The sequence below is a fragment of the Eublepharis macularius genome, chromosome 14 (assembly GCF_028583425.1).
Source record: "Eublepharis macularius isolate TG4126 chromosome 14, MPM_Emac_v1.0, whole genome shotgun sequence".
Classification (NCBI taxonomy): Eukaryota; Metazoa; Chordata; class Lepidosauria; order Squamata; family Eublepharidae; genus Eublepharis; species Eublepharis macularius.
Genome location: NC_072803.1, coordinates 44321069 through 44338973, shown reverse-complemented (window position 1 = coordinate 44338973; position 17905 = coordinate 44321069). Strand labels below are relative to the sequence as shown.

The window sequence follows — 17905 nt, the reverse complement described above, 5'->3', positions numbered from 1 at the left end:
TTGGTGTTTGAAGATTAATGACTATTTTCACTGCTTTTGTGCAGTTTTCTGTTTTCCTTTTCTATTACCTTAGTTGTGTTGTTTTTCCATTTCATATGGACTGTTTTTATTTGTATTTTTAAACTCATAAACCATCTTGAAAGCAGTTTTTTGTTGGAAATCCATCTATAAATATTATTTTTTTAAAAAAGCTTTGAAGTGGAAGGAATTTTGGCCAGGGCAGCTCGTCATGTGCGGGGTGGGGAGGAGCCTGTACCTGTCTGAATTATATCTTTCGTATGACTGTTTTTAAAAGAATAAGCACCCTATGTCATTTAGTTGGTCTAGGTGGGACAAGAGTTGTTAAATCGATGGTTGTTGTGGGTTTTCCGGGCTGTATTGCCGTGGTCTTGGCATTGTAGTTCCTGACGTTTCGCCAGCAGCTGTGGCTGGCATCTTCAGAGGTGTAGCACCAAAAGACAGAGATCTCTCAGTGACACTGAGAGATCTCTGTCTTTTGGTGCTACACCTCTGAAGATGCCAGCCACAGCTGCTGGCAAAACGTCAGGAACTACAATGCCAAGACCACGGCAATACAGCCCGGAAAACCCACAACAACCATCGTTCTCCGGCCGTGAAAGCCTTCGACAATACAGTTGTTAAATCGTTTCTCCAAGCGAGCTTACTAGCAAGATGAGGTCTGGCAGTAACAGTAGTAAAGATATACTAATTGAAGTGCTAAATGCCCAGAAACAAATCACAAATTGGGACAAGCAGACATGGTATAAGGTGCAGTCTTGTGTAGTGGTTAGAATGTCACACTAAGATTTGGGAGAACCAGGTTCAAATCCCCACTCTGCCAGCTTGCAGGTGACATTGGGGCAGTCATATACTTTCAGACTAATTTACCTCGCAGGGGTGTTGTAAGGACAAAATGGAACTGAGGAGAATGGTGTGAGCCCCTTTGGTCCGTTGGGGAGAAATGTGAGGTATAAATAAAGTAAATAAAAATGTAAATAAATGAAGCTGCTTATGGTATTTATTAGAAGAGATTGAATGAGCTGGGGTAGACATGACCAAAAAATATCAGCACTCCCCACACGCTTGTTTTCCCCTGCCCTGTTTCTAGGCAATCCATGTAAAGGAGGGTCTCATGGCAAGAAATCCCGGCTCATGAAGACAGTGCAGACCATCAAGGGCCATGGCAGCAACTCCCAGAACTGCACTCTGGTGAGGCCCAACATCCCACACTCCAGTTACGGCACGTATGTGACCCTGGCTCCCAAAGTGCTCGTCTTCCCCATCTTTGTGCAGGTGAGTCTCTTAGGCGATTCTAGGCATTGCTGAGGTTGGTGACATGAAGGCAGCAGGTGACCAGGAAGCCTAGTGGAAAGGGCCTCCTTGAGGGAGGTACTTGACTGTGGCAAGGGAATGAGAGCAGCCTACTGTTGCCAACCTCCAGGCAGGGCCTGGAGTTCTCCCAGAATTGCAACTGATCTCCAGAAGACAGAGATCAGTTCCGTTGGAGGAAATGGCAGCTTCTATGGCATTGCAGCTGAGCTCCTTCCTGAGACTCTCCGTGAGTTTCCTAAACTGGAGTTGGCAATCCTATTCAAGTCCGGAGGATGAAAGGGAGGCAAGCAGTATTGTGAGAGCAGGCAGAAGACGAGACGCTCACTTCGTGGTTCTCAACTATGGTCTGAAAAATGAGGATTAGAAACTTTGTGGGTGAGGAATGCAACAGGCACCCAGTGTGAGAGAGAGGAAGAAACAAGTCAGGTCTGTTTCAGACTTTCTCACTGGCTACCTTGATGGTGATAGAGGGCAGTGTACAACATCTTCCTGTGAATGAAAAGACATCCCAGAACTCCTGTGAAATTTCAGGAAACATTGGAGCCCACTTTGGGCTTATGCAGAAAGCGTTTTTTTTCTGGATGAAGCCTAAGAGACCTGACACGAGTGCTGTGTCTGACATAAGGTTGTAGTGGTTAGAGGGTTGGACTTTGGATCTGGGAGATGCAAGTTCAAATCCTTGCTCCGTTGTCAAGCTCATTGGGTGACCTTGGGACAGTCACACACTCTCAGGCTTGTTGTGAAAATAAAATGGGGGACCTTTACAGGGCTTTTTTTCTGGGAAAAGAGGTGGCGGAACTCAGTGGGTTGCCCTCGAAGAAAATGGTCACATGGCTGGTGGCCCCGTCCCCTGATCTCCAGACAGAGGGGAGTTTGCGGAGGGCTATCTAAACTCCCCTCTGTCTGGAGATCAGGGGGTGGGGCCACCGGCCATGTGACCATTTTCAAGAGGTTCTGGAACTCTGTTCCCCTGCATTCCTGCTGAAAAAAAGCCCTGGTCCTATATATGCTATCCTGAGCTCACTGGAGGGAGTTCAGGATAGAAGTGCACTTGACAGATGGTTGGATGTGCTGCCCTGGAAAGCCACCTAGTTTGCTCATCTGGTCAAGCCGTTCTTAACATAATCATAGCAAAGGGAGAGAAGGTCAAGCATGGTGAATTTGGGGGATCTTGGTAAAAGCTTCAACTGTCAGTTTCCAGCACCCATTCATAAACCAAGGTGCCAACAGCTGTTGGAGGTGGCAGCTGTGGTAGGGAAGGAGGCTACCCTCAGTAGGGTTCTTCCTCTCTTCTCCCACGTGGGCTCCTTTTGCGAAGACTTCCTGCTTCCCACACATCTCACCAGGCCCGCTGCTGCTGCTGTGGTGGCTAAGCTTTCCACTTGTGGCCTCAGTTCTGCAGAAAGCAGAGAACACCGGTTCTTTTCTTAGCTCCTGCATGACGCAGGTGTTTGAAGTGTGAAGTTGTCGTTCCTCTCTCCCCACTCACAAAACACTCCCGCCCCTTGTTATCACTTTGCAGGACTGTGGACTTTCTATCTGCAAGAGGTGTTTTGTGTGCAGGGAATGAGAAGTGGATGTGGCTCTTGGCGGGGCGGGGGGGAGGGAGGAAAGTTCCGTGTGTGAGCAAAATCCCCAAATGTGTGTTTCCCTTATTTTATAGCCTCTTGATCTTTGCAATCCAGTGCGAACGCTGCTTTTGTCAGAAGAGCTGCTTCTTCATGAGACCAGAAACAAGCCGACAAAGGTAAGAATCTTGGCCTTCCCCTCCCTCCATCAATGTGCCCTGTTATTAACACTAAGTCCAAACTGAAACAAGCCAATATTTGCTCTCATAACTCCTTGATAGCAAAGAAAACAAAGGATGCATTCAATCTCCTGTGCTGGCGAAGCAGGAACATGGGAAAAGAGCAAAGTCTTAACAAAAGCAAACCCCTCCGCTTTTGAGGGTTTATCATAGCAGAAGCTGTGGAATCACCTGTATGTTTACTTCTTCCAAGGAGCTTGGAATGGCATTCATGATTCTACCTTCCCTTGTTTTATCCTCATAACAACCTTGTGAGGTAGGTTGTGGGGAGAGAAAGTGCCTGACTGGTCGAGGGTCTCCAAGGAGCTTCATAGCTCAAATGAACCTTCAAGCTCAGTCCTGATCTAACCACTAAGAAATGCTGCCTTGTGTGTGACTGGTGCTCTTGTTGTGCACCTGCCTCACATCGGAGCTGCCCTGAGGTGCTGGCTCACCTGGGAAAAGCAAATGCTGGGTCAGCTCACTACTAGGCTTCTTTTCTGCTCCTGTGCCTTGGATACTGGACTGGCACACAGAATCCCCCTACTACCATCTCCATTGTCAGGAAAAGCTTCAAGTGGTGAGTAAAGCCCCGTTTGCTGTATTTCTGTGTGCCAAGCTGCAGCGAAAAGCATATAGGAGCAGTCCAAGGAAAACCCCCTACTCCCTGTCACATGAGATCTCCTGGTCTTCTCAGCCCTATTAATTCATTCATAGATTTGGAATAATGTTTGAAAGCGCCACGAAGTTTTTTTTTTAAAGCACTCTCTGCATGTAGAAAGCTAGCATGAAAGGGAGAAGTGTTTTATGTCTAGCCATGAGCTAGATAAGATGCAAGCAAGCAGTCTCCCACTTGCAGTCTGAAGAAAGTCATAGAAGGGATCAGGCAGGTTGCTGCCCTTTGGACAGCCTCGTGCATTACGATCTTTCAAAGAGATCATACAGGATGTACCCCACAATATCGGAAGTACAGCTGGTGTAAACTGCTCCCCCCACCACCCATGAAGGCTTTTTCTCAGAGAGTGATTTCTTCTCTATCAACACATTCGGCAGATTTTTTGGTGTTCTTGCTGAGTTTGGCTATGATATGAGTTGTTGCGCATGATGTGGTCGCTAGAGTGTCAGATTGAGGATCTGGGAGACCTGGATTTCAACTCTCTGCTCTGCCATGGAAGCTCGCTGGGTGGGCTTGGGCCAGTCACACACTCTCAGCCTAGCCTATCTCGCAGGGTGGTTGTTTTGAGAACAGAATGGAGAACAATGTCGTACACTACTTTGAGTCCCTATTGGCGAGAAAAGCGGGCTATACATAAATTTAAAAAATAGCGCCGTTGTCTGTGCTACCTTTGATTATCATTATGATGGTGAATGTGTTGCTTTTTGCCTTTTATGGAAGACACTGTAAGACCTTTTCTAAGAAGTTGGGTAAAAGAGTATGAATAAATACATAAATAAAATGAAATGGAGAAGATGGAGGTGGTGGTTACGGAGTGTGTGTGTGTGGATCTGTGCCAGAACCGGTCCTTTCTCTGGATCCCTAATCCGGCTTCAATCACATCCTGTCTAGACTTGATAGCAGTTCCCACACTTGTGACCTTCCGAAATCAGGGTTGTGGGTTTCCGGGTCTGTAGCACTGAAGGACTTCCATGTTCAGCATTCCCTTGGCACACGACCTGTTTACCTTAAAGGAAACATGGGTGAGAGGGGACGGGTGGCAGCGCTCTACCAATACATTGGGGTGGACAGAATTGATTAGTGCCAGAAAGGGGAAAGGATACTGTTGTGTCCCAGATCTAATAGTTGCAAACTAGTTGGAATTTAGACTATTTTAAAACACCAGAGATCTTATTTTTGCAATCTGTTCTCTTTAAAAAACAACAAATAAAGCCCTGAAGAAGAGCCATAGAACTACTTTAAAGGTGATGCTGGCTGAAGCGAAAGCACTTTCTTGCAGGACGTCTCATTTAAACATGATGGCTAACCGTGCTAAGCAAGGATACTCTTTTTAAATGAGATGCTCCGTGAGTGCAAAATCCCATCAGCGATTGACTGTCATTCTGCTGTTTTGCACCATAGCAGCCCAGGTAATGTCGCAAGGAAGTTCTTTTGCCTTGCTGGGATCAAGTTTCAATCAAGCCTTAGACTTGTTCTGAGCTGGCTTTGTAATTAATGGGGTTTTTTTTTGCAATTCTCTCTTTGTTATTAATAAAAGAGTCACTTTTTGAAAAATATCCAAAAATGAAGCCTTAGACTTTGCATGAGTTGGGCTGGCTAAGGATGGTGTTTTTAATATGCATACAATCATTTGCTTGTCTGTTGGAGCGTTCTAATTCTTTCCAGCCCTACAAGCCTAGAACCTTGACTTCTTTCCTGCCTTACCCAGGTGACGCTCTTCATCTACTCAGACTTGCTGCTGTTCACCAAAGAAGACGAGCCAGGGCGCTGCAACGTCCTCCGGAACCCCCTTTACCTGCAGGATGTCAGACTGCAAGAGGGTGAGTCTGCCATGCCACAGTGGGGCCCGTTGTCTGTATCCTTGCAGGCCATTTGACTGCGGGAAAAGGAGAGGCTTTTCTGGATCCATATCCATCAAATCCAGCACTCTGTTTCCAGCAGATGTCTCTTGGCACTCAGTACCTGGCATTGGAGGCAGACTGCCTCTGAACATGGAGGTTCCATTTTGCTCGACTGGCTGATGAGCCTATCTCCATGAATGTTTCTAATCCTTAAAAATAAAATCTAAGCGCCACATCTTGCTGCAATGAATTCCAGAATGTTATCTATATATTGATGCTGAAGCGGGCAAGCCTTTGCCACTCCTAAACCACCTACTACTGTCATTGGTTGACTCAGAATTCTAGTATTTATTATTATATATTTCAGCAGTTTGCACCTAAGAAAGCTTATGCTCATACAGTAATACAATGAATGAAAACATCAACACTTAGGCAAAAAATGGCAGTGGGAACATTCTCTCTAGTTACATTTTTCAGAATTGTAAAAACTACTATTACATTTTCCTCCAGAGGCACCTTTTTTCAGAACAAATATCTCCAAATACTTAAATGCCCCAGACTGCGAACAAGAATTATCCAGCCTCCCTTGTGGATGGTAATATCTATAATTAAGACAGCATCATTTCATGAAAAGTGTTTTACTGGTCAGCAGCAGAAGCAACTGGAAGGTAGGATGAGGCCAGCAAGTTCAGAACAACCTCATTTGCGGGGGTTGGATCCTTTGACTGTCTTCCTTCAACAGAGAAACAATCCCTCAAATGAAGAACAGCTGTTTCCAGTGAGAAAGACTTCTCTATCAGATGAAGCCTTTTTTTTTTGTTGCAGAAAATTTTCTTTGTTGAATGAAAACTAAGAGCTAAACTACACAAGATGCCTGACACATGTCGAGTTCCTGCAAGTTTACCGGGGAAGTGTAGTCGGGCCTACCCCCAGGCTCCCAGAGGAGAACCTGAGCGGAGTGGATTTTTGCAATCTTGCAAATATCAGCTCCGCTTGGGATTTCCTCTGGGAGCTGGGGAGGGACATGCTAGAGCAGCAGCAGCAAGGCCAGAAGGATGGGAGGGAAAGAGCCAGTGAGGGGAGCCACTGCTAGCCGCCTGTCAGCTTTAGGCTTGGCTCTCTTCGGGCTCCCCTTGCTGCCTCTTTCCCTCCTATCATCTGGCCCTGCTGCTGCTCTGACAACTCCCCTGCCCCCGAGCTTCCAGAGAAGAACCCAAGCAGAGTAGATTTTTTCAAAATCCGCTCCACTCGGGTTTTCAAATGGTAGCTCGGGGGGGGGGGGAGTCAGAGCAGCAGCAGCAGAATCAGAAGGATGGGCGGGAAAGTGTTGGGGCAGGGGCCAAAGAGAGACAGGCAGCTAGCAGTGGCAGAAGGCTCTGTTCGAGCTGCCTTCAGACACTCTTTGAAAATTTGTGCAAAAATCTGCTTCTCTCGGGTTTTCCTCCAGGAGCTCGGGGGGAAGTCCAAACTACACTTCCCAGGTAAACTTGTGGGAACCCGACACGTGTTGGGTATCTCGTGTAGTTTAGCTGTAAGTGTGAAGGAGTCACAGGACTCAACCCTTTGATTTCTTGTCTGGGAGTGGGTAGGTGAAAGCAAACAAAAGATGACGGGAATGGAAAATAAACTTCACCAGCAGAAGGCAAGTCCTCTTGTGGAAGCCATGTTCTGAATATATATAGAAGGCTAAAACATGGTTTTAATCTCTTCCCTCTCAGATTCCTCTGAGGATCTAAAATTCTGCATCCTCTACCTGGCTGAGGTAAGCACTGTATTAACACGTTCTGTGATAATGTTCCAGGCTGAGAGGCTGCATTCAGATGTCAGGAGCAAACCAACTCCTCCTTTCCTCCTCCTCTAGCTCAAGTGGCAGAGGCCATTTTCACAAGCTCCCCGGGAGATGGTGCAAGCTCACAGAATGAAGCGTCTTCCTAGCATGATCTCCTGGCACGATCCCCTTTAATGGCCCAATGACGTCAGAAAAAGGGCCATTAAACGGGATTGTGCCAGGAAATTGCGCTAGGAAGACACTTTTACGCCATTAGTTTCATGCAATCTTCCAGGCGTGTGGCCGTGTGAAAACAGCCAGAGACTGAAAACCTCCTAATTTGACACAAACTACAGTTGGTGTGATGTCTCTGTCAGGAGAAATGACAAACTGTGGTTTTGTTCTGTTGCTGCAAGCCACAATTCTCTAAATCATACAGGTCTGCAGACCATAGAACAAAACCACAGTTTATTCTTTTACTCAGTTGAAACATTGTATCAAACTGTGAGGTGTACAAAGCCAGGAAATCTTTCGTCTCTGCTCTTTGGCTGAGTGGAAGGAGGAAGGGAGCATCTGAGCCAGAAGACTTTTGAGGCTTTGTTCTTCTCGTAGAGAAACACACACACCCTCTGTCTGTTCTCTGTGTCACTTTACTGGTGGAGGCGGTGTGAAGTACCTCTGGATGCTGAAAGGGAGAGGAAAGTAATAGAGACTGTTTTTGGAAAACCTCTGACTTTTCACCTGGGATAAAACCTTAGACACAGCAGCAATAGAAGGCAGGCGCTCTCATGGCAGAGTGAAAGGCTACTGTGACATCCTGAGGCTGTAAGCCAATTAATACTCTGCCTTCAGCCCTATTTCCTCCTTTGAAAACTCCCAGTTCTATTGGTCCCTTGGTAAATAACAGTTGGTATAATTGCATATTCTATGAATTGTATTTAAAGCACACAACCCAAGCCCAGATCACTCCATATTATTGAGTAGCTCCCTGACTACACACCAATTTCATTTCAACAAAGTTCTGCCTGATTTTAGCAGCCAGTTGGCTTGCTTGCATCTCAGGATGTGCTGGGATAATAACAGTGCTGCACTGTGCCTTATTCCCCAGCAGGGGGTGTCCTTGTGCATTGAACTGTGATTTTGTAAGCAAATCTGTGGAGATGATGTCCTTGAGTGTAGTGCCTGGCTCCCAACAGAAAAGGGGACCCTGTTGAGAGAGCACCTGGTCCTTCAGCTAGTATCTCACTGAACTCCCCCTTATACCATGGAGAACCTTCTGTCCAGTCTTGCCCGCCTCATGGATGGCTCCCCTTAGATGCTGGCTTGAAGTATAGTGTTAGAATAGATGAAACCTGGCAAATATAGAAATTTCCACAATACATGCTGAGTAATGCTAGCATAGTCTGCAAAAGAAAGACAAACTAAATAATTAAAGTCCCCTGTGAGATAATGTACCTCTACACAGAGGAATCCATTTGCTGCATCTCTGCATGAGTTGCTTTTCTTGGCCTTGCTTCCTTCCTATCACACTCTGCTGTGGGAGTGGGTGGATAATTCTTCTGCATCTGTATAATTTAATCACAGGCAGTATGCAAACGTAAGCAGAATTTCCCATTCCTGGAGGAGGCTGCCCATTGCATCTGCGTGTGAGTCACCATTCAGGGCTTGCAGCTATAAGTCACAGTCAATTATTTATATCAAAATGTGGGGAGGGAGGAATGTGTATGTGATCATTTTTACACTTTCTAGAACAGGGGGCAGGCAACCTTTTTGTCCTGAGTTCTATGGGGAAAATACTCCTTTCTAGAAAGATGTTGGTGTGCTAGCAAAGAAAAAGGAGGGGGGAGAGATGAGAGTTTTATGTGGCCTGACGCACCAGGAGCAAGCAGAGTGCCAGCAGTGCTGTCAGTGCATCAAGGGCTAGCTTTGGTTGCCTGGGCAAAGAACTGACCTTGCATGCTGAGCAATATGGTCTGGTGTTCTTGTGAGCCAGGGGCTGCCTGTCTACCTTCACCTAATTTTTTTTTTTAAATGGAGCATATGTGTGAAGCATTCTTCCAGTTTCAATTTGGAAAAAACGTTCCTGGCCTTTTAAAATTTTGTGTCTGTGGATTTGTCCTGGGGATGAAAGTAGCAAATGGTTTTTCTCAGGGCTTTTTTTCAGCTGGAACGCGGTGGAACGGAGTTCCGGAACCTCTTGAAAATGGTCACATGGCCGGTGGCCCCGCCCCCTGATCTCCAGACAGAGGGGAGTTTAGATTGCCCTCCGCGCCTCTCGGCCAGCACAGGGGGCAACTCTTGGCAGGAGGTAGTGCCTCTGGTACCACATGCACGTGCGCAAAGTGTGCGCATGCTCCCAGGACTGCACAATGACATCACTTTGGGTCAGCTGGAACAAGGGGGGAGTTTTTAAAATTTAAATTGCCCTTGGTGAAAATGGTCATGTGGCAGGTGGCCCCACCTTCTGATCACCAGACAGAGGGGAGTTTAGATTGCTCTCTGCGCCGCTTCAGCGCGGAGGGCGATCTATGTCAGGCTATGGCATTCCAGTTGGCTAGAGTCTGCCTTCCTCCCTTCTGCAAGAAGACGGTCTTTTGATTTCAAAAGGTTTTATTAGAAAGACAGCATTCAGGCCCAGATGTCCACATTCCAGGACCAAGCAGATCCTGGCTGAGCAAAGCTTTGTTAGGAATGAGTTACAAAATGAAAGTTGTTACACTTCAAAGTCTCAGATCCCAGCCTCCCCCCAGAGTTCACATAGCAGGATGCTTCTCTGTGGGAACGCTGGTTCATCAAGGTCGTCTTAGAAAGAAACAGATAAGACACAGCATCCTCTCCCATGGAAATGTACTCGCAGGGACCTAGAGGGGAGAGAGACTAAACAACTACAGAAATTAATATGGCGTTACACAAGCTACATGTCCCCAGCGTGGCAGATCTTGAAAATCTAAACTCCCCTCTATCTGGAGATCAGAGGGAGGGGCCACCAGCCATGTGACCATTTTCAAGATGAAAAAAAGCCCTGTTCAAGGGCAATGCTGAGTCTAGAATCATCTCTAAGCTGCAAACCTGTTCTTTTGAGGGGTGTAACCCCATCCAGAACAAGCATAACACCTGTTTCCAAATCCGTCTTATTTCTCACCAACAGCACTTCCATTTTATCTGGATTAACCTTCAGTTTATTTACCATCATCCAGTCCTTCACTGTCTCCAGGCACCACTTTACCTCTCGTATTGCTTTCCCACAATATTCTGGAAAGGAGAGATGGAGATATGTGTCATTGTGCTCCAGATGATCTTTCAAAGCAGTGTAATGTAGATGTTAAAGAGCATGGGGGGACCAGAAGACGGTTGCAGAGCCCCATACGCTACTGCCCATGGGGCTTAACAGAAGTCCCCCAGCACCACCTTCTGAAAACTGTCCTCTATGAAGGCAAAGCAAGACTACTTGCCTCAGGCCCCTCTTTCTTAGATGGTCTAGAAGAACTCCATGGCCAATAGTATTAAGCACTGCATAGCACACTTCCTCTGTTGGTGGACCAGGGTGGATGCTCTAACAGGATGCCTAAGGTAGGCTTGGTATTGTAACTGGGCCTGAATCCAGACTGAAAAGGATTTCTATATTCAGTTCCATGCAAGAATACTTGAATCTGCTTGCCCATCACACCCTCTAAGATTTTGCCTAGAAAGGGGAAGTTTGAAATGGATAGGTAATTATTTAAATCCGCACCATGTAAGATTTCGTTTTTAAAAAAGAGGCCCCGACTGTGGTCTCCTTTAATGCAACCATCCTTTCTTCCAAAGAAGTATTGATCATTACTAACCACTGGGTCTGGCCACCTTCGGCTGATTTCAGTGGTTGCACAGACCTCAAGGGTAGGTAGTAGGCCTCTGAGAATCTTGCCTACATCCTCAGGTTGAACTAGACAAACAAATGTCAGGATTTCTCAGTTTAACTGGCACTAACAGGGAATCCAAGTTGGATTGGATACAAGCAATTTTGATCTGCAAAGTACTTAGCAAATTAGTCACAGTGAGCCGTTGATTGTTCCACGGTTTTCTCTGGGGAGGGGGAAGATATAACAGGCATCTTGCAACCCTAAATGGCATTGCTCCGTGCTATTGTGTGGAAGAGATAGGGGCAGAGCAGCACCTTTTCTGTTGCCATCAGTGCTACTGAGTAAGCTCTCAAATGGGCTCTAGACTGTGTTTTGTGGGACTTGGCCTAAATTTTCCACTGCGTTACTCTAATAATTGTCCCTGGCACTTTAATTCCCCCTGCTAAGAACCAGGGGGAAAGTGAGACCCAGTACAAGAAGACACATAGTACTTCCTAGTTCTAGAAGCTTATCAATTCTTCATCATGACTGCCCACCATATTAGCCAGGAAGCCCCTCCATGGCTGTCAGGAATCCATTAGAACCCATCTTTCTCTGTGGGTGGACCAATGCAATGAGCCCTCCATTGCTGCAGAGGCTTTGAGCCTCCTACAGTCTAAACCCTACTAGGCAAACAATCTGTCCAAGAAAATAGTGTTATATTTGTCCCCTGTACTCCCGGACTGAGTGACATGCACTGGGTAAGAAAGCATCACATTGAGAGTATGACCAGTTATGTGCATGGGGCCATAGTTGTCATGACAGCCACGAAGTCCTGAGCTGTATCTGGCTGCAAAAACTCGTTATAGATGCTGAAGTCCCCAATACTATTGGTTTGGAAATCTCTGATATGAATGCTGAGATCACCTTAGTGCAGGAATGGAGAGGGTGGATGGTACACCAACATAGGGTTGCCAGTTGTCCCGCTGTGTTAGGCAAGCTCCCATCCCCACACTCCATTGCCCACAGTCACTCAATTGAACAATGGGAGAAAAAATGGAGGGACAACATTGCGGATGCTGTGATGTCACTTCCAGGTGACCATCCACAACACTTAGGAATTTCCCCTACATCTCTATGGTATTCATCAAAGAGATTGGGGGAATTCTGGGAGGGGGTGCATGTGATCTCACTTCTGGGCATTCACCTAGAAGGGATGTCATAGTGTCAGTGATGTTCCCCCTTCCCAAGCTCCACCCCCAAATGCTCTTGGTTAGCAACCTTACACAAACAGTCCATAAACTGTCTCATGACACCAGGTACAGACCCTCAAAGTGTGGGTACTGTGGAACTGGGTCAGAGGAGTGGGGTTATGATAGACTGAGGCTATTCAGCACCCCTGGCTGCTGGGCCTAGCCTGATGTAGTATCAATTTTTGTATTTCACCGGAAGCCACTTTGAAAGTCAAGCTGCCAAGAAGCTGGAAAGTAGTAAATAAATACTCTGCCCTCTCTGAAGGGGGAAATAAGGGAACCAGCTGCACCTCTGTAGGAAAGAAGGCCCATATGTGAACCATCTCTTACAGCGTGCTGCCTTTTTGAGCAGCAAATTTGCACAACATTACTTTCAGCCAGGCCTAATCGAATCGATGCAAGCCGTTAATTCCATTAGCAGTGGCGAGGGCAGAGGGATTAGGAGACGTGCTTCTGAATTGCTCTTGATGGAAAGCACTTGGAAATGTCTTTCCAGCTGCCTCTTGGGGGACATTCTGATGGGCTACACAAATGGTATATTATCTACAGGGATGGTACTGCCAGTTCTGTCCTCACCCCCACCCCATCCTGGTCTCAGTTCCATTTGTGCCTTCTTAGGGCCAAGCTACAAGTGACAAATGACACTTGAACAGCAAGTGAACAGACTCACGTGTATTCCTCCCTGTTCACTTGCACTCCTCTTGCGCTCCACTTGATCACGTGATCAAGTGGAGTGCAAGTGAACAGGGAGGAATACTCGTGAAAGCCAAGCTACAAGTGACGAATGACACTTGCCTGGCAAGTGAACAGACTCACGTGTATTCCTCCCTGTTCACTTGCACTCCTCTTGCGCTCCACTTGATCACGTGATCAAGTGGAGTGCAAGTGGAGTGCAAGTGAACAGGGAGGAATACTCATGAAAGCCAAGCTACAAGTGACGAATGACACTTGCCTGGCAAGTGAACAGACTCACGTGTATTCCTCCCTGTTCACTTGCCATTCACTTGCACTCGGAGCGCAAGTGAATGGCAAGTGAACAGGGAGGAATACACGTGAGTCTGTTCACTTGCCAGGCAAGTGTCATTCGTCACTTGTAGCTTGACTCTGAGTCTATTCACTTGCCATTCAAGAGTCATTCGTCACTTGTAGCTTGGATCATAGTCAAAATCCATTTCCTGTAAATCATCCTCTTCTGGTGCTTCCAGGAGCAAGCCGGAGCTCTCTGTTCAAGCTCATGCTTGAGGTAGGTGAGGGTACATAGCAAGTACAGCTGCGCCCGCTACTGTAGTTCCTTGATGGGAGGGGGGATTGCTGCACTCACACGGCTTTTTCTTCACATGCTTCCAGCATCAGTGTGCTCCTTTCTGAATTTTGGTCTGTTCTTGAGACCAGTAACTTAAAAAGGAAATTTCTAAATGGTCCTCACAGAGAAAAATCTGTCATCCTGCACACACCCATCACTTCACAGGGTTACGCTGAAAACTGGGTGAGAAGAACCTGGAGGTGTCTCTGTGGAATAGTGAAGTAGATGTACTTCAAGGCTGGTTCCAAAGACGGACTGGCGTTGGGTGTTGGAATGGTTGGGCCCCTGCTAAGGCCCACCGTCTGGTACAGGGCCTGCCCCCGAGGTGGAGAATCTGGGTCGATCTTCCATTTCCCAGTGGAAAGAAACCCCGGAGAGAGTAGAGGAAGCAGAGTGCAAGAGAATCACCCTCTGTTGCTTCTTCCAAGCACTTCTCTCAAATGGTCCAGATGCCCCTACAGTAGATAACAGGACTCTTCTCCTGCAGATGTTGGGAAGAAAAACAAGGCACAAAGGTGCATCACCTGGAAATGAAAAGCTTTCAGGGCTGGGCAGTGGATGCACCCACTACAAGGTGCTGGTAATTCTGCAAATGGAATTTGTAGCAGTTATTTTTCCTCTAAAAATCAGGGGCATGAGGGCCAGCTTCTGATCAGAACTGTGGTGTCCGGGGGGCAGGGGAGAGAATTGCTATTTGCTACATTAGAGCAAATGCACAGCTATCGATAGGGCAAATAGTGGCTTCTTGAAGCTGTTCTGAGTTGGGGAAAATGCCTGGGGAGGGGGAAGCTTTATGCCACAATCCTGGTTGCAACCATGCCCCTGATAGTTAAAGAGTATAGAATTCCCAGGCTCAAATGGTCATAGACGACCTTTGGCACTAACTTGCAGGTCAGAAATATGCAAGCATACTCACAGGGGAAACTCTGTTGTGGCTTCAGCTATTTTATTACCCAGAATCCCCCCTACCCCCCACAGGCAGTCTTCCCTGAAATAAACACCTTTTAAAGTCCCTGTAAAATTCATATTCCAAGTCATGGGAGTGAGAGCTCAGCGGGAAGAAAATGGGTAATGTTGAGACAGAGGACAAAGCTGCGTACCACTGAAGTTGCTAAGGACGAACTAGGGTGGGAATCATCAAAGTCCAACATGAATGAATGGTTAGCCATTGAAACTGGCAGCTGTAATACCCTTCAGAAAGGGCAAATTCAGTTAAATCGGAGATGAGCCAAAGGACTGATAAAGCATGCACACACGACTTACAGATTGTATAATTATTGTACAATTCAAGTGCCTCCTCCTGGCGACAGACTGTAGTTATGCTCATAAAATCCACCTTTGTTTTAACAGCCGCTGTTGCAATCAGGGCAACCATGTAAGTGAATGACAAATCCCTGCCATTTGACAGTAGGTCTGTTTCCTGGGCAATGGAGTCCCAAGAGGCATCTTAGCTAAAAACGGGCACCAGCCTCCTGCCTGGTCCTCATATGTGATGTAATGGAAAAATAATCTGCCTGGCTGAATGTGTTTGTCTGAATGTAGTTTTATAGCCTTCCCCATCTTGAAGGCTCAGGTTAGGTTACAAAAGCGCTCCCATCCTCAAGCCAAGTAACATTTTGTTCATTTGTTTAACCGTGCCTTAACCCTGAGTCCCAAACCAGGTATGTCTAAAATCCTGGAAGCTTTGTATTTTGGCAAGTCTCTGGTGGGTTAGATAATAATTGGGATTGACATAATTGGGGGATAGACACTGAGATAATTTTTCTTTTTCTTGTCCTTCCTGTCTGAACCTGATGCACGCATGGTATCATTAAGAACTCAACCACACATTATGCTGAGGATCCATGGCAGGATTCCCAGATGTGTATCCGACCTGCAAAAAGCCATGATGTGTGTAGGGACATTATGTTTCAGGGCCACAGTGCTGGGGGTGGATTCATTCATTCCCTTCTCTCCCTGTGTTGCTTCCAGTTCGGAAATGCCCCTCCCAGTAGCTTTAATCCTGGGTAAGAATAACAAGATCTCTGACCTGGATAGCCCAGGCAAGCCTGATCTTGTCAGATGTTGTAAACTAAGCAGGGTCAGCCTTTGTTAGTAATTGGCTAGGAGACCTCAGAATAAGCCCAGGATAGCTACGCAGAGGCAGGCAATGGCAAACCACCTCTGTTAGCCTTTTGCCTTGAAAACCCCAGCAGGGGTAGTCATAGGTCAGCTACAACTTGATGGCACTTTCTACCAGCACCACCAAGAGTAAAAAGACAGACACACATATTTCTGTCCTTTTTCCTCCTAAGGCTTAATGGGCAGGAGAACTTTTCTATTTGGGTTAACAACATGAAGTGGAAGAACATACTTATCTTTTCCACTGGTGTTGCCCTGATCCATAGTGTCATCTTCTCTCTCCCCCCACCCCAGGATTCTCTTTGCAAATACACATCTGAGAATCTGAGTCACATGTGACTTGGCCTTGAGAAAGGGTCCCTTTGTGGATATCAGAGGTTGTAAAGGGTCCTTAGGGTAGAGATAGTCTGAGTATGCAGGGCTGAAGCCTGTGAGGTCTATGTGGGGTTAGGATCTTCAGGATGGTCATCAGGTGCAGTTGGAGAAGGCTAGCTTGTGAATCCAGAAGATGGTTGAGCTTTGAATCCTTCCATTCAGATATTAAGCACAGTTTGGCTAACGTTATCCTCCTTCCTGTATGCTAGAAGTTGGAGTGCCTGGTGAGCTTGGAGGCTCAAACCCGTGAGCAGAAGAAGAGAGTCTGCTGGTGCCTGGCTGATAACATCTCTAAGCAGCAGACAACGACCCCGACAGCCCCTCCCGCGGAGAACAAGGTAAGGAAGCCAGAAAGCTGGAAGGAGGGATGCTGGGAAGGCTATGCCTTCAGGAGCTCCATCTAGCCTGCCAATTCCAGATGGTTATCAATCAGGGTGCAAGACAGATTAATCAACTCCAGTCTTGGGTGGCTGGGCAACAAAGGCAAATTCCAACTGTTGGGGCTGCAAGTGGAGGGTGCCCTTGTTTCCTTGTCAAGGCTGTTTCAGTCCTGATTTGGTATTGCAATATGAGGGGGGTGGTATAATGATGTCTGTTCAGACCCCCTCTTCCAAATAGATTGCTTGCTTGCTAATGTCCCTGGAGACCAGTGGATGTTTCTGCAAAGGGTGCTGAGAAAGGTGGCCCATTAATGGCTTTGGCTGGCAGGTGGCTGATACCAGCCAGAACAGGAACATCAGCTCTGATGAGGCTGAGACCAATGTTGTGTGGCAGACAGAAAAGGCTTGGGGAGGGTGCCATGTGGCCAGCAAGGAAGCAACAAGCCTGAGTTGTGCAAATGTCTGGAACAATGTGCCGGGGAGCAGGTCCCTAAGTGAAATGCTGCTCTGGGGGGGGAGGGGGGAACTGATGCTGCTATATAGACTTACACCATCTTGGCATGTATTTTTACAAACAAATGAACCAGAGGCGGGACCATAGGGCTCGAGGGCACTCTCATTCAAAAGGAAATAACATTCTCTCTTCCTGCCTTGTAACACTTCACAATTTGTGAAAGCAGAGAATCCATGACAATATGAGGCTGGCTGCTCCTTCCAGCATGGAGGGCTGTTTTGGGCTTTTAACAAAATTAGTAATTGACATTTTGCTGTAGCATTAGGTTACAATGATATGTCGATTACTGGTTTTAAAGGGTAGCATGCTTCAGTTCCCAAATGTAATCGACAGACAGCTATAGCTTAAAATCCATAATTGACATATAAGCTATAGTTATGTCCATAACTGATTTTTTGGGAAGCCCCTAGCAGCCTTCTGGTTGGCAGGAAGGCATTGGTGGCTACAGAGTGGGGGGCCAGCTCAAGTAAAGTGTGAGGCCTCACCCACTAGACTTCTGCTTGTCATGCCGCTGTTTAAGGCCCCAGAGGCCTGCTGGGAAAGAGGTCACCTCCCCAGTCGTTCCCCCTGTTTCTCTGTGATCTGTTTCCTGGGCACAATCTTAAGGACGTTTGCACCAGACTGGCTGCAACGCAGAGGCTTGTTTCTCCAACCCAGAGGGAGTTGATGCACGCTGGAACCCCTCTGGCCCAGGCCAATGTGAGAATTTTGTTTCCTGAAGGGCAGGCCTGTTCTGAA

General features: G+C 46.8%; 1 protein-coding gene across 5 annotated transcripts in view; it reads left to right on the top strand.

Annotated features, from left to right (window-relative positions):
• Positions 1 to 17905, top strand: part of RGS3 (regulator of G protein signaling 3) — a 93147-nt gene that overhangs the window by 46136 nt on the left and 29106 nt on the right. For all 5 annotated transcript variants that reach the window (XM_054997568.1, XM_054997567.1, XM_054997571.1 and 2 more), the window contains 5 exons: positions 1109 to 1293; positions 2996 to 3079; positions 5503 to 5614; positions 7354 to 7397; positions 16483 to 16611. In XM_054997568.1, the coding sequence (XP_054853543.1) occupies positions 1109 to 1293; positions 2996 to 3079; positions 5503 to 5614; positions 7354 to 7397; positions 16483 to 16611 (554 nt within the window). The remainder of the gene's footprint in view (positions 1 to 1108; positions 1294 to 2995; positions 3080 to 5502; positions 5615 to 7353; positions 7398 to 16482; positions 16612 to 17905) is intronic.